Below are 16,302 nucleotides of genomic sequence, written 5' to 3'. Positions count from 1 at the left end.
AAGTTGGCTGATCAAAACGCCCCGCCAGCACTGCCACTCATCCCAACTCCCCGCCAGCACTGCCACTCATCCCAACTCCCCGCCAGCACTGCCACTCATCCCAACTCCCCGCCAGCACTGCCACTCATCCCAACTCCCCGCCAGCACTGCCACTCATCCCAATTTCCTGAAAGCACTGCCACTCATCCCAACTCCCCGCCAGCACTGCCACTCATCCCAACTCCCCGCCAGCACTGCCACTCATCCCAACTTCCTGAAAGCACTGCCACTCATCCCAACTTCCTGAAAGCACTGCCACTCATCCCAACTTCCCGCCAGCACTGCTACTCATCTCATTCCCCCCACCAAGGAGTAAGAGAAGGAATAAAAATACAGAATACATGCAAAGGAGAGGAAAAGATGGGGAGGAACAAAGAAAAAAAGAGAAAGCATAAGAAAGAACAAGGATGGCTAGAGAGAGGAATGGGGTAAGAAAAAAACAAGAAATTAGGATAGAGAGATAAAAGGGAAAGAAAGGAGAACAAAGAGAGTTGGTACATCCTAAAATGTACCATAAGGGGTTTTAATACTGTACGAGTGGAAGAGACTCGGGGAGCACTAAATGTCCACGGGTTAGGGGCGCAAATTACTTGTCTTGCCTTGGGTGTTGGCAACCCATGCTACGAAAATAATTTTACTGTTAGGGGTTCCCACAACTTGGGAAATTTTATCAAGGGGTCATGGCACTAGAAAGGTTGAGAACCACTGGCCTAAGGGGTTCTGCTAGACCCTTAGCCATACTTCTGCAAAGGACCTGAATGTTAAAAAGCAGGATTATAGTTATTGGTATAATTAGTAGACTGTCTGCATAACAAGATGAAGCAGGAAAACTAATACATTAACACCATGCAGTCTTTTTTATTCTGATCTACTGCTGATTGAGAGCGATTCAAATTTTGGGATGTTAGATATTAGTTTAACTGCCAGTGAGGGCACTTAATTATATGTATTTAATAATATGGCAAAATTATTTAAAGCCACTTCACCTTATTGACATAAAAATGACTTAGTAGCTTTTATATATTCACAGCACACTGATAAGGTACACTGTCATGTAAAAGAATGACCTACAATTAGATTTTTATTTGACATCTAGAAGTTAAGATATTAGAATTTGTGAAAAAAAAAAATATTAAAAATTTAGATGCTGAGAATAATAATGATGGTAAAATACAGAAAACTGTAACAGACACCACACTGCTTTGGTTACTGGCCCAGGAAAATCTACTTATTAGAAGGCCTGCCAATTTCAGTAATGGAGAAAAAAATGGTTAAAGTGTATGTAAATCCCAAGAATTAACTTCTCTGAACTGTTCCATTTTAAGCTGGGTACACACTACACACGCACACTACAGTTTTTTTTTTCATGCAACCTAGTGGATTGCACAAAAAAAATTGACAGCTCAAGTCAGGACCTGCTGTACTAACCATGCAAGGTTAGTCCAGCGATCTTCCTCGCCGAGTTGTGTTCTGACAAGGGGACGGGACGCACCCACACCAGAACACTCCGATCAGCGCTCTCCGCCATTAGCAGAGAGTGCGGATCTAAAGTTGGTTGGCTGCTGGTTTTCCAGCATGCCTGTCCGACATACACAAAGGCAGAATGTCGGTTGGTAATTTTTGTACCGGCAAATGTCTCTCAACATTCTGCCCCTGTGTACGGGGCTTTAGTCTGTTAAGTCTACCATTTTGTTACATCTGTTTTTTAGTGCAAAGAAATACCTGTTTATCTTGTCAAATTTAGAGCTGCCCTGCGTCCTCTGCACACTTCCTGTGTTATCTCAAAGAGTATATTTAGGCCTCCTTGCTTTTATTTTGGGACTACAAGTCAATCACTGACTATGCTTTGGAGATAAAGACAGTGGGGTTAATTGAGTAGTCTATCAAAAAGAAAATTGGGTAGGACTGACACCACTAAGTCAGCCCACAACAGGAAATTAAGAAAGGTATCCAGATCTGTCAGAACAACATGATTTGTATGCACTTGCAGGGTCTTTAAAGCGGAAGTAAACCCTGATGAGTTTACTTCCTCTTTCATTCCCTGCAAAGGCAAAGCATAATGGACTACTATGCATCGCATAGTAGTCCATTATGTGTCACTTACCTGACACAGGAGCCAGCGAAGTCGCCGCTGTCCCCTGTAGTCCGCTGCATCCATCTTCTTGGTGGGGTCTCGCAGCTCCGCCGCTGTCATTCGGCGAAGCCGCAATGACGTCACTCCCGCGCATGCGCACGGGAGCCGACACGCGCGGCAGCTCTATCGTTGAGAATGCCACGCTCAGTGCGCCTGCGCGCCGTAGACAGCGGTGCCTGTTTTCGGGCAAATATCTCCTAAACCATATAGGTTTAGGAGATATTTCTTGGACCTACAGGTAAGCCTTAATCTAGGCTTACCTGTAGGTCAAAGTGGTTTGTAAGGGTTTACAACCACTTTAAAAAGAAAAAAAAATACAGAGAAATGCACATGTATTACAGAGATGTACTGCATATATTTTTCTGACTTTTAAACATTCTTCAGCAGGTTACATTAAGGGCCATGACACATTAGAAATTTCTGCAATTGATAGGATCGCTAAAAAGAACACTCATCAGCTAATATGGCATTGCTGCCTAGCTGTATGAATCAGTGAATCGTTGCTTAGCGACTGCTGGTGAGCGAAATTCCCTAGCATTTCAGCCAGAAAATGCCATAGTAGTAGACGGGCACTCTTTCTGGTTGCTGCTGAGTTGGCACCAGTGGCAAGATTACAAATAGTCCAAAAGATTTCTAAAGATTTTAACTAGAGGTCATGTGATGGCCACCAGGCCACACAGTGAAGATGAAGGAAAAGCAAAGTTGTAGGCAACAATACAAGTAAACTAGATGTGTACCATTCACCGATGCAAACTCCAGACAGAGCTCAGACGAGCATGCATTGTACTAGATTGCCCTTATATATGCCACAATTGACTGTAAAATCATAGCAATGGGTCTTGGTGATCCTGGTAAGAGTCCAATACAGCAATCCAAAAAAAGAAAATCCAATGCAATCATGGCATGTCACTCTTTTTTATTTAATCAAAAATCCCAAAAGCTAAAAACAATTAAAACGCATTGAGCCGACAATGGTTTCTTGTGCAAAGCAAAGCATTCATTGGTTGACTGTGTACGATTTGTTATTAGTAATTAAATAAAGAAGAGTGAAATGCCATGAGCACCTTGGATGTTTTCCGGGACTGTTGTAGACAACAACATACTTTAATGTAATAAAGCAGGTGTCTCCAAACTATGGCCCTCCAGTTGTTCAGGAACTACAATTCCCACCATGCCTAGTCATTTCTGCGAATGTCAGAGTTTTATAATGCATCATAGGACATGTAGTTCTGCAACAGCTAGAGGGCCGTAGTATGGAGATCCCTGTACTAAAGTGTTAGGAGGGGGGGGGGGGTATAGAAGAAAAAATGAAAAGTGCAATAAAAGTGTATTTATCCTTAAAATAATAAATGATCATAGTACATTTTCTCTACAGGTAGCCACACATAGCTCAACTGTGCCCTTGATCCAACAGTCCAGTGCAACACTTGGGCCAATTGAAGGTAATCCTCAGCATTTGCCAGTGAGCTTAGCGAATAGAATTCTAGGGTTCATCACTGGAGGTGTTGGCAGCAGAGGTCTTCATACCCCTATATAGATCCTTAGACCGAATTTAGAATACTTTTTCCAGTTCTAGAGACCTCACTCACATATAGAGATTGATAAAGAGAGAACAAGCCCAGAGACAGGCAACAATGGTGGAAGGGTTGAGGGATAAAATGGTTAAGAAGAGACTGCAGGAGCTCGACATGTACAGTCTGGAGGAAAGAACAGAGAGGGGGGGACATGAATGAAACCTCTAAATACATGAAGAGTGTGAAGAAGATTCACATGGGTGGTATTTTCACTATAGATCAAAAACACAGGAACATGACCTGAAATTAGCAAGAGGAAAGTTCAAAAGTAATCTTTGAAAGTATTATTTTACCGAAAGACTAGTTGATGCTTGGAATTGACTTCCATCAGAGTTAGCGAGTCAGTCAACTGTAAGTGGATTCAAACATGCTTGGGACAACCATTGACAAAAAAACTAAATGGGGCAGATTCGATAGAAAACTTGCCACTTGGCCTTGTTCTTCTGTCATTACTTTATGTTTCTAGGAGTAGAAGCATTAAGTGCACATGTGCTGATTTTATCCATCAGGTGATTCACAGAATACACTGATGCTAAAAAGGATAGGAAGATGTCTCCCCACCAGCCGTTCTTCGGGATAAATGTGCTCATCTATGACCCAGTCTTACATTCGCCAATGCTATAAACACATATCTACATTGAGAGGCATATTCAACAAGGCAGTGCAAATCACAATAACGTTCAAAGTGCAATAATCCATTACAGCAAGCCTTGCTTTAAAGAGATGATCTACAAGAGAACATTTGAAGGCTTGCTATGATTATTGCACTTCAAATATTATTGCTGCTCTTTGGTGCTGCCTTACGGCTTATTCCTATACCTGCTGATATATATTGCAAGAATGAGATACCTTTCACAACAGTAGTTGTGTCTTGGCAAGTCAAATGCCAGTCACAATTTACATTACTCAAATGTTCAGTTACAAGATTATTATTAGTGTACAGGATTTATATAGCGCCACTAGTTTGAGCAGCACTTTACAACATGATCAACTATGAACAGAACATGTAGTCATAAACTTTGTGTGGACATAAAAAGAGGAACGGAGTGCCATTAAAAAAAAAAAAAACAAACACATATTACACAACATTAAAAATTCTCCACATAGGGGTTCACAAAATGCAAAGATTGTGATTACAGTTCACGTGGACTTGACGTGTTTCGGGAATCCTTCTTCAGGAGAACGTGACAGAATCTAGGAGGTACAATTACATGCATTAAGTGACAAATTTCTCAATTCATAGCATGTGTATGTTGTCCATAGGAGGTGCAAATGAGTAAGGCAAGGTGAAGCCATTGCCTCTCGAATGGAAAATTAGAGTACATTCAGTAAACAGCCGATGGTCTTGTACACAATCTACATAGGCTTACTATCCCCTTTTTTTCTTTCTTTGTTCCTTGGTCATGACTAGTAACTAATAAGCCTATGTATATATGTCTTTTATAAATTATGTGTATGGGACCATTGGCTATTTACTGAATGTACCCTAATTATCCATCCGAGAGGGAGTGGCTTCACTTTGGCTTACTCATTTGCACCTCTATGGACAACATACACATGCTATGAATTCCAGTCTACCCTACTGGCTGATATTACTGTATTAAAGATTAGGAGTGGGTTTCAGTGTACTGGTATGTTATATTATGTATTTATTCATGTATCACAATGTATCTTTACAAATTAGAAATGTGTCACTTAACCACTTGATGACTGGCTCGGGCCAATATACGTAGCAAAAGTGGCACGGGTGCGCAAAACAACGTACCCATACCTCACTCCGTCATCGGCAGCTAGCAGGCACGCGTATGCCGTAGGAGCGTACCCGCGGACACAATGTACGTCAGTGGCCCCCGATCGCGGCACGGAGAGGCAGAACGGGAAGATGCAAACAAGCCATTTGCCTGTTCTGCCTAGCAACATGACAGGGATCTACTGCTCCCAGTGATCTCTGTCATATTCTAATGAGCCCACCCCCCCTACAGTTAGAACACGCTGAGGGACTTAACCCCTTGATAGCTCCCTAGTGTTTAACTCCTTCCCTGCCAGTGACATTTACACAGTAATCAGTGCATTTTTACAGCACTGATTGCTGTACAAACGTCAATGGCCCCAAAATAGTGTCAAAAGTGTCTGATCTGTCCGCTGCAATGTCGCAGTCATGATAAAAATTGCAGATCGCCGCCATTACTGATAAAAAAAATGTTTATAATAAAAATGCCATAAATCTATACCCTATTTTGTAGACGCAATAACTTTTGCGCAAAACAATAAAAGTTTATTGAGATTTTTGTTACCAAAAATATGTAGAAGAATACATTGTGGCCTAAACTGAGGCAGCAATTTGTTTTTTTATATATTTTTGGGGGATATTATAGCAAAAAGTAAATATTGCTTTTTTCCCCAAAATTGATGCTTTTTTTTGTTTATAGCACAAAAAATAAAAACTGCAGAGGTAATCAAATAACACCAAAAGATAGCTCTATTTGTGGGAAAAAAAGGACGTCAATTTTGTTTGGGTACAACGTCGCATGACCGCGCAATTGTCAATTAAATTGGCGCAGTGCCGTATCGCAAAAAATGGCTTGGTCAGGAAGGGGGTAAATCCTTCCCAGAGCTGAAGTGGTTAATGCATGTAATTGTACCTTCCTAGATTCTGTCACATGTGCTCCTGAAGAAGGATTCCCAAAACACATCAAGCTCGCATGTGAACTGTAATCAGAATCTTTGCATGTTGTGAAACCCCTATGTGGAGAATTTTTTTTTTTTTATGTTGTGTAATTCCTAATTGTACATAATAAATTCGTTTTTATGGCATTCCGTTCCTCTTCTATATGCCCACACACAGTCTATGACTATTTATTCTGTTCAGGGCTGTCTTTAAGGCAGGGCAAAAGGGGCAGATGCCCTGGGCTCAGTCATTGTTGTGGGGCCCAAAGCAGCTGCCCCTTGAGCCTACACTGCCTGAAAATAGTTGACAAGTAGATTTGGGAGGTGCCAAGAAAATGTTTGCCCAGGGTCCAATCAATATTAAAGATGACCCTGATTCTGTTCATAGTTGTACATGATTTGCTAGGATATGGACATATAGCACACGCAGTCTGGGCTTCTCTCCCGCTATAGATCAGTTAGAAGATCATTTTATGCAATAACCCACGCTCATTAACATGAGGTTTTTATATATATATATGTAAAAGACTAAGATTACAAAGATTCTATGGCCCACTGGTACACAAGATGAACATTCTGTCTGCAACACAATGAACAGGTGAACATTCTGTCCAAAGAACTCAATGCATGGTGAATACATAGACATTGCTGCTAACAAGAGCTGCCTGTTAATCAAATACAATGACAATATTTAACAATGTACTTGCAAGAACAAGTTAAAAAGAAAACGAATGATTGAAAAGCCGTATAAAAGCCTGGTGGCTTCAAGTGATATACAGCGGTCACTAAGCTTTATTGTTCGGCTACAGGCAATGAGGTACAGAAATTTCTAGGGTTAAAGACAAGGTTAACCTTATAGCTGTTCTTCAGCAGATAAAGCGTGCAATGACTAGATAATTAAGCTAGGATGAAAACATCAGAAAAACTCACCAAGGGCTCAGCCATTACAACTTCTATTTTTTTCTCTGCTTGTACAGCGAATTCTGCAAAGAGGTTCTTGATGACATATTCTCCAGGCTTGACATCGGGGTCAATAGTAATATTTGACATTGTGATGCTTCTCCTTTCCAAGGTGCAGTGGTGGATGGGAGGGACCCGTTTTTTATTTACAGTGCTGGCTGGGGCAGAAGCTATGGAGAAAGAAAACATAGGTAAGCATCACAGACCAGTCCAGATAGTATTTCTATGGTCGGTATCAGATGTGGCATTACCTTTGCAATGATTTAGCAGCAGCACTATTTTATTCTCCAAGGTTTACACATATAAAGGTTTCTGCATATTTTATCATGGCCTAAAGGGGTTTTCCATTTTTAACAAAAACATAAAATACAGAAAACTCCTTTATACCAGCAGTTAAGTACATCTGTGATGATCCCTTCAATCAACCCCATATTTCATATATGGGTACATAGTATTGTGAGAACTTGGCTTGATAGTTAATTCTTGCTACTGATCCAGGAACCTAATTATTGCAACCCTTCCCACAAACTTTGTTCCCTACCAAGATCTTTTAGTACATGCACAAGTCTGTCCCACTCCGGTACAAGAACCCTGCCAGCAGATAGTAGGAAAACCAACTGATTTATGTGCCTAAATAATACAAACATGTAATCAGCGTATAGCCTACATTTAATGGCTTTGTAGCAACAGGAAGGTGGAGAGAAAGAAGGATTGGAAGGTGGAGAGAAAGAAGGATTGGAAGGTGGAGAGAAAGAAGGATTGGAAGGGGTCAAATGATCCCCAGCTGTCACTTTTTACTGCATTAAAAGAAGTAAAAAGAAAGAAAAAGCCATAATATTCATACTTCATTTAATTCAAAGTTCAGAATATTCTAAGGACCATAGACCATCTGATCGTGATCTCTCCATCTTTCCCCATAACCTCACACCCCAGAGATCTGATGAAATTCTCTTGCCAACCCTGAGGGATCAAATGGTGATCAGAAATGCAGAGATTTTAAACACTGTTGGAACATGCATGCAATAAGAAATAGCCTTTATATCATTCTTTAGTCTCAATCATCAGAACTGATGCATATCTTGTTGCTAACTTTTATTGGGTCACATATAGCAACCAGTTTACTCTAATGCCGCGTACACACGGGCGGACTGTCTGGCCAACTTAGTCCGTCGAAACACATTTCAGCGGACAGTCGGCTCGTGTGTGGGCTTCAGCGGACTTTTTCAGCGTGCAGTCTGGCGTACTAAGTATTTCAGAATTTTCAAAATTCTGTCCGTCATACTTTGGTTTCAGCGGACAATCTGCTCGTCAGTAGGCTAGTTCGACGGACTAAGAATGGCGCATGCTCAGAAAGGATTTACACGGCGAAAGGTTGCATTGCTGTGTATTCGACTTCCTATTTCTAGTCCCGTCGTACGTGCTGTACACGTCATCGCGCAAGCTTTCGACGGACTGTTTGGCTATCAGTGTGTGGTCAAGTCCGTTCATTCGAAAGTAGGACGGACTGTCCGTCGGATTGTATGACGGACTAAGTAGGCCATACAGTCCGCCCGTGTGTACGCGGCTTAAGAAATGATCTACTTTATGCTGCTTGGCTTACGTATTTTTTGCTCCATGTGAATAACCAGCTGACTCCCCATGCTCCAACTACAGAAAATAAAGTGGCTGGTAAGACCAGCAAGGGTCACTAGAAGAATACATACTGACCATAGGACATCATGTTTTTTCCATTTCAAGAAATATAACAAAAGACTGGAAGCAGACAATAATGGAGGTGATGCCCCAGGCAGCCAAAGTCCACATGTCCTTTTTATCCAGTTGATCAGAAAATAGAATTTCACATCTGTTAAGCTGCAATGTGTAAAACTTTGCACAGATTTTATAAATTGGTTGCAAGAGAGGATACTAAGGAGTGACAAATGACAACAGTGGGGAATTGATGTTATAGACCCCTACTGTCTCATTAGGGTAGGAAAGTACTACTAAGCATCGGGCAATGACTGTGCAATAGTATGAATAAAACAACTGGCCATGGAGACAACATACACATGCATACTTTATATACTATACAAGTTACGAGTTCAACTTGCACTTGCTTTGTGCATGCTTCAGGTCAATCAGAGTGAAGAACTGTCATCAGCACACCAAGGTTTCCTCAAATTGGTCCAAAGCTTTATTTACATGGTCACACAGTACATATATGGCAAAGTTTCGGAGCCATGCAGGGCCCTATCATTGCCGTATGTGTACTGTGTGACCATGCGAATAAAGCTTTGGACCCTTTTGAGGAACCCTTGGTGTGCCAATGACATTTCTTCACTCCGATTGTCTACGGTTTCCAGCCAGTGGTCATTACAGCACCCAGCATTACTACAGCCATTTCTATAAATGCGTGTGTGGGGAATATTGCATTTGGACTTGTTTTAGGTCAGCGACTCAAAGTTTTGAAGCCAGAGTTAGCTGGGCTACAAGCATTTTCAGAGGGGGGGTCAGCAATGGCAAGTTCTGTATTTCTCTCTTGTGTGTATTCAAAAATATTAAACCTAAATTACAACTTTAAAAAAAATAAAGGTTTACTTTGAAAATTGAGTTCTAGGTACCATGCCTGTCTTTTTATAGAGAGATTTTTCACAAAGTAAAACTGGTCATACACTGCTCAAATGCTGTTCAATTCTCTGACATTTGAACTCTTAACACTGTTCAGGTATTCAGCAGCCAATGAAGTAGTGGCTTCTGATACAATACATGGTAACTGATATCCCTCTGTCCACAATGCTGGATGCAGAATCAATAGATTTTTCTTGTTCAGCTGGTGGGAAATTTGAATTGTGTATGAGCAGCTTTAAATGGCTAAGTGATAAGCCTCAGATGGAAGCTGTCACACTCTAATGTCTGAGCTGCATACTAGTGAGGAGAGAGAGGATGGCTTCTATCTAACACTTCCACACAGGTGTTTTGCTTTGTAAGACTCCTTTTGAAAAATAACTCTGAAAATGATTATTAATAATGATATAGATGACACATGGAAAGCCATTCAACTGACATTCTGTCACTACGTTTATAAAAACGGAGTGAACAGTGGAAAACCAAAAATGAAAATTGCTGCAACAAATTCACAGCTAATGCTCCATGAAGTGCGTGCCAGTAAGACTGGCCAGGGTAAACAGACCCTCAGTGAGTGGCACAACAGCTGTTCCAGTGTTCTTGGAAGAAATTACATGAGGGCTTGGCACATAAAAAGATATCAACATTCCTTCTCTCAGGATTGGCATGGCAATGTAGAGAATCCACAGCAAAACTGTACGAATTATTTGCATTTCTAATGGTTAAAAGAAAACAATGGAGAATGAGCACATTGAATGATGAAAATATGCAGGCTGAATCACACAATTCTTCCATGCTGTGTTTCTAGCATGCTGGAAAAATTTTAAAACCAAGATGCTAACAATTCATGCATCAAGATAAAATACAATGCTTGCTACACACTGGGAGAAAATACATACATCTACCACAATGCTTTATGAACATAATGTAGAAAGAAAGAAATTGATTTGTTTTGTTTGTATAGAAGACTGGTCTGCATGTGGTCTAATTAAAAAAATACAGATTTTTTACATTTTCGGCTTAATTATTTATTTTAATAAATGAGGGGGAAAACTTGCTCACCATTTACCTCCACACCAGGTACGATACAGACGCCTCCTTTTAGTCAGGACCTTCATCCTGTGTCACATGACATGGATTTCATCACCATACTTCCCCCTTACTGAATATCATCCCGAAATTTCATACTTTAGACACTGACTTGGGAGTAATTCATAGGACACCAATATAACATTATCACAAGCTGTCAATACCACCCTCTATAGGGGAACTAATAGAGGTCTGGGTCCACATTGAGACTCTAAAGCCCTGTACACACGGTAGGACTTTCCGACGGGAAATCCGATCGTTTAAATTCCGATCGTATGTAGACAATTCCGATGCACAAAGTGCCACGCATGATCAGAATAAATTACAAGATGAAAGCTATTGGCTACTGGCCTCTTTATAGTCCAGTCGTACATGTTTTACGTCACCTTGTTCTGAACGATCGGATTTTCTGACAACTTTGTGCGTCCGTGTGTATGCAAGACAAGTTTGGGCCAAAATCCGTCGGCAAAAAAAACGACGCATTTTGTCATCGGAATGTCGGACTGTGTGTACGGGGCATTAGTCTTTGATATTCAGTTACGGACCTGTGGCATCGGAATTGTAATTAATACAACTATAGTATAACAAGAAATCTGAGGTAAAAGTGGGGTATTATAATATGAAGATTATTGATATTGTGTAACTAGGGGGACCGAAAGATATCCTATGTTGTCTCTGTGAAGCAACCCAATATTACTCTTTAACGTTTGGCCTAGCTGTCTATATCCAACACGTAACTGTAACCTCTTGAATAAGTTACAATTGTTCATGAAATGCATAGAGAGTTGCTACACTTCTATTAAATTATTATGTAATAAATTAATTTTAGTGTTATTAGCTTGTTAAATATATGGATGGTAGCATGTATGCAAGGTGACAATTACCGGGCTTATAACAGGTCTATATGGTTTTACATTAATTTATGGTGGATTTTTAATTATTTCAAATAATAAATAGATTTTACGAAGACACAATAATTATTGTACAGGTATAGGCTGAAATAGTAGGAATGATGGCACAGCCCTGGGTTAGGGGCTGGGTCATGCAAAAGCAATGCCATAGATGAATTGCACTATGGCAGGCACTTCTAAGAATGTTAGTGGCTCAGCTGTTATACTGATCCAAAGGCTCCAATTCTGAGAGATATTTAACACTCATGCAGGTATCAGGAGCCTTGAAACCATCCCTAAACATGTGCTATTCAAAAAGGTAGTCCGATATATATCAGACAGTTCTGCATACGCAGCAAATGACAGGGACCAATTAGCAAACAACCCAAGGAAGGAGACTGATTGGAGACAGGAGGTTGTCACTCACAAACGAGAGTAGTCTTCAGTCAGTCAGGGCTCCCTGCTGTGGAGTAAGAGTGCTGCAGGAGTTGCATGTGCGGACAAGCACAACCAGGCCTGTATGGCCTTTTACAGATAAGCACTCTAACCAGAATGACCCATGATGGAAATTCAGTCTGTACTGAACCACGGTCTACACAAGTGGTTCTCAACCTACAAGGTGCTGCACATAGTATTCAGCATATGGCAGAAGACTATCTAAGACATGAGGCATGACACATAGTAGAGGAGATGATCAGAGACTTCAGACACGCAACATAGGTGGTTGTAAACTGAAGACACACTGCATGAGACAGAGAGTGGGAACAAATTACATGATATTGCTAGGGATATCTGTCATTCCCCTACAGAATGCTGGGGTCTGCAAAAGGCAGTTTAGAAAGTTCCAATGAGCTGCACATGACTCTCAGGCTTCAGGTTGGACAACTGGGATATAAGCAGACCAAACAGCCATGAGGCTGAATATTGTTTATATTTGTGTTGCTCTGACAAACCCTGAGGGCAGAACAGCGTATTTTCATTGACAAACATATTTCTGTAGATTAATTAAAAATGGCAGCACTTCTACCTCCAGGCTTTGACTCTTCTGTCCTTGAACCAAAATTTCCCAGTTGCCCACTAGGTTACTGGATGCTACCTTGGCCTGGTGAGGGCAGTAGACCTCATCTACTTCCATCCCACTTTCCTTTATTTTTTCCTTCTTATTTGGTGCAGGTTACTTTTTTTCGCTTACTTTGCACCTCAGATTTTCTGGATTGACTGTTGTAAGAGCTTTCAAAGCCCAGAAGTCTACTGTGTGTTGCTCTAATTTGGAGGGCCGAGGCACCGGTCTTTACCTTTGTTCGGTACTATTAGTACATTTTCTGTGTTATTAATATGTTAGCGTATTGCTATGTTACAATATACATTGTACTTGAAGTGGGTGTGAATTCCACTCTTTATTGTAATTGTACCAACTTTGTCAATGTTGTTTTATCTGGCCCTTAAGAAGATTGAACGAGAAAATTGGCAGCACTTTGCTGAGTGGACAGAGTTCTTGGAAAGCTCTCCATTTAAGGCTGAATTTGAATGGTAAATGGCTTCAGATCTGTTTGTCCAGTTGTGACTACAGAACACCGCCTATTCCCACACCTCTCCGTCAACAAGGTAAAAGAAAAAAAAAATCCTGGGACATGCTCTAGAGGGGTAGTAGGAGGTCATAGATTACATTTGAATAAAATCATGGTTCATTAAACAGGAAGTACTGTGCTTGTATAGAATTTCCATTGTGTAAAACAACTTGCTCCAACTGTCACCTGCCACAAAGCTTCCAGAACTTCTGAAGTCACCCCAGAAAGGAAGTTCAGTGAAACAGACCACCTGCAAGGAGGCCACAGCGTACAATAAAACAATGTTAGCCTCAACTATTGTCCGATGGACAAATAAAACCAAGATAACACCAAACTTCAAAGAGTAAATAAGCCGGCTCTGCACGACCAAATTCTACAGGATGACAAGGAACTTCTTGGAATATTTCAGTTGTCGCAACTCGTTCCAAAAATAATATTTAGACAAGGAAAATCGACTTGAATTCAATAGTAACAATGCACAGGGATACTGAAAACCATAGAGAAGTTGAAAATCTAAAAAACACACTGTTAAACTATACTAAAGTAAAACATTGATTTATGGACAACAGCTCAATTCTTACTTCCATATCAGCCACACAGGGGTTGATTTACTAAAACTGGAGAGTGAAAAATCTGGTGCAGCTGTGCATGGGAAGCAATCTTCTATCTTCAGCTTGTTCAAAGTTTGACAAAAAAAAAAATGGAAGCCGATTGGTTTCTATGCAAAGCTGCACCAGATTCTGCACTCCTCAGTTTTAGCAAATCAACCCCACTATGTATTATTATCGCATTAGCAAACAAGATCAGAACTAGGTGATCAGAGCTACAGGCTTTGGAGGTCCTTTCAATGGAATAGTCCAATTAGATCAACCTAGAAGCTTTTCAGGTGTGATGGAAGTGTGAATGTGATTGGAAGCTCATTGCCAGTCTGTAAGCAGACACGTATCTGATTACCGTATATCCAATTTCCATCGACTCCGTCTAGGTCCATAAAGAAACAAACAGAAAAGTCTTGCACCCTTTTCTGTTTTTTCGGACCTGAAAGTGACGTATCAAAGGGAGGTAAAAATATGTGCACGGACATTACATGTCCTGATCATAGACTAATATGGGTCCACTTTGAACCCACTAAAAAGCTGGAGGGCTGCTCGTGGATCCCCTGATGATCAGAACACTGAGGATGGACATTTGAAAGAAGCCTTATTTATTGATTCTACAAAAGCTCACACATTTATCTGAGTCAGAAGATTGCATAGTGTGCAGATTGGGATATATTACTGCTGTGTCCAATGAGGTTTCATTATCTGGTATTCTGCAAACAGATTTCTGACCAAATTGTACCGTTTGTGCAGAAAATAGATTAGTGTACGGCCTACTTGAATTTTATACGGAGTTTCAGAGTTGTTGGGCTGTCAGAAATGTTCCTGCAAGTGGAAGAGGCTCCAAATGATTGCCCAGAATCCACCCTCAGCAATGCTAAACTGTGATCAATAATAGTGGAATAGAAAAAAGTCAAAAAAAAAAAAAATGCACAATTTTGGCAAGCATACAGATGCTAGGAAATACCCATTATGCAATATATCCATGAACTGGAAAGTGACAGCTGTCAGTATTTATTGTCAGTCACAGAAAGATTTTATTGCCTAACCCCAGCAAAAAGGTGTTTCTTTATTGTAGCTACAGTGGGGGAATAATTAGAAGTTGTTTTTTTTATTGCTGTGTCCCCAATGGGGGGTTGGTAAATATCTCCTAAGGCATCAAGGCTCACCTATAGGTACTGTAAATATCTCCTAAGGCATCAAGGCTTACCTATAGATACTGTACATATCTCCTAAGGCTCCTAAGATACTATGGCTTACCTATAGGTACTGTAAATATCTTGAGAGGTGCTGTTTTTTTCACGGTGGGACGCCAGCCCCCACTGTGTCATGGCCTTGTGCATGAGCGGTGGATGTAGGCAACGGTGTCACCGTGCTAGGCACACCCTCAAGGTGTGTCTGTGTGCGGTGGCTCCTATGAAGGTTGGCCGTTGGTGCGGGGCTTCGGTAGGGAGGCTGAGCTCCCTCTGTGATACAGCATTTCCCCATAGCGTCCGCTCTGCGTCATCATGGCCTGACGTCCCACGCCGCGCCCAACTGACGCACTGGGGAAGGGTATCATTCATGCTGCTGGAGTGCCTGGGAGGCCTACACCTTATGCAGTGGTTAGATCTATTGAATTCATTGATAACACCTTTTACATGCATTGCACTACTTAATAAGAAAATGTGTGGCATATTTAAGGCTTTATTCCCCCTTTTTCATCTTTACCTACAGACTCTTCATTTGTGGTTCCTTTTAGATTCCGTTTTTTGCTTTGGGGTCTTTGTACCCACGAGCTAAGTGGCACGTGGAAATTCTTAAATGATTGAACTTATAAAGGGACCCTATTATAGCTATACTGCTTTATGCTTTAGGCCCATTTGCATGACATTTCAAAATATGTTCATCTTTATGAGGCTGGTTCACATATGTGTGTTGCATTCGAAGTCTGCATTGCCAAAAAAAAGTGTGGATTTTCTGGGCATTGTGGAGCGAATTGCAAGCACATTATCATCTTCTATGGTAAAGAGATGGGGTTACCACTGCTCCAGGTAGGTCTGCTGAAACCAAAAGGTTTTTCCTCCAGGAAATGAAGAGACCCAGGTGCCGGCTAATGCATATAAAAAATCAAGGTGAGTAGAAAATTCTGGACAGCCGCACTCCAAATGAAATTTCTCGTGCCTTTATAAGAACATC

General features: G+C 40.9%; 1 protein-coding gene across 9 annotated transcripts in view; it reads right to left on the bottom strand.

Annotated features, from left to right (window-relative positions):
- The window catches only part of FRYL (FRY like transcription coactivator), a 471,518-nt gene that overhangs the window by 211,742 nt on the left and 243,474 nt on the right, over positions 1–16,302 (bottom strand). For all 9 annotated transcript variants that reach the window (XM_077477518.1, XM_077477512.1, XM_077477513.1 and 6 more), the window contains one exon: positions 7,345–7,544. In XM_077477518.1, the coding sequence (XP_077333644.1) occupies positions 7,345–7,464 (120 nt within the window). In that variant the 5' untranslated portion in view covers positions 7,465–7,544. The remainder of the gene's footprint in view (positions 1–7,344; positions 7,545–16,302) is intronic.

The sequence above is a fragment of the Lithobates pipiens genome, unplaced genomic scaffold (assembly GCF_037356315.1).
Source record: "Lithobates pipiens isolate NorthernLeopardFrog02 unplaced genomic scaffold, aLitPip1_a1.2 Scaffold_13, whole genome shotgun sequence".
Taxonomy (NCBI): Eukaryota; Metazoa; Chordata; class Amphibia; order Anura; family Ranidae; genus Lithobates; species Lithobates pipiens.
The sequence above is the reverse complement of the archived record's forward strand: the minus strand, read 5'-3'. Positions and strand labels throughout refer to the sequence as shown.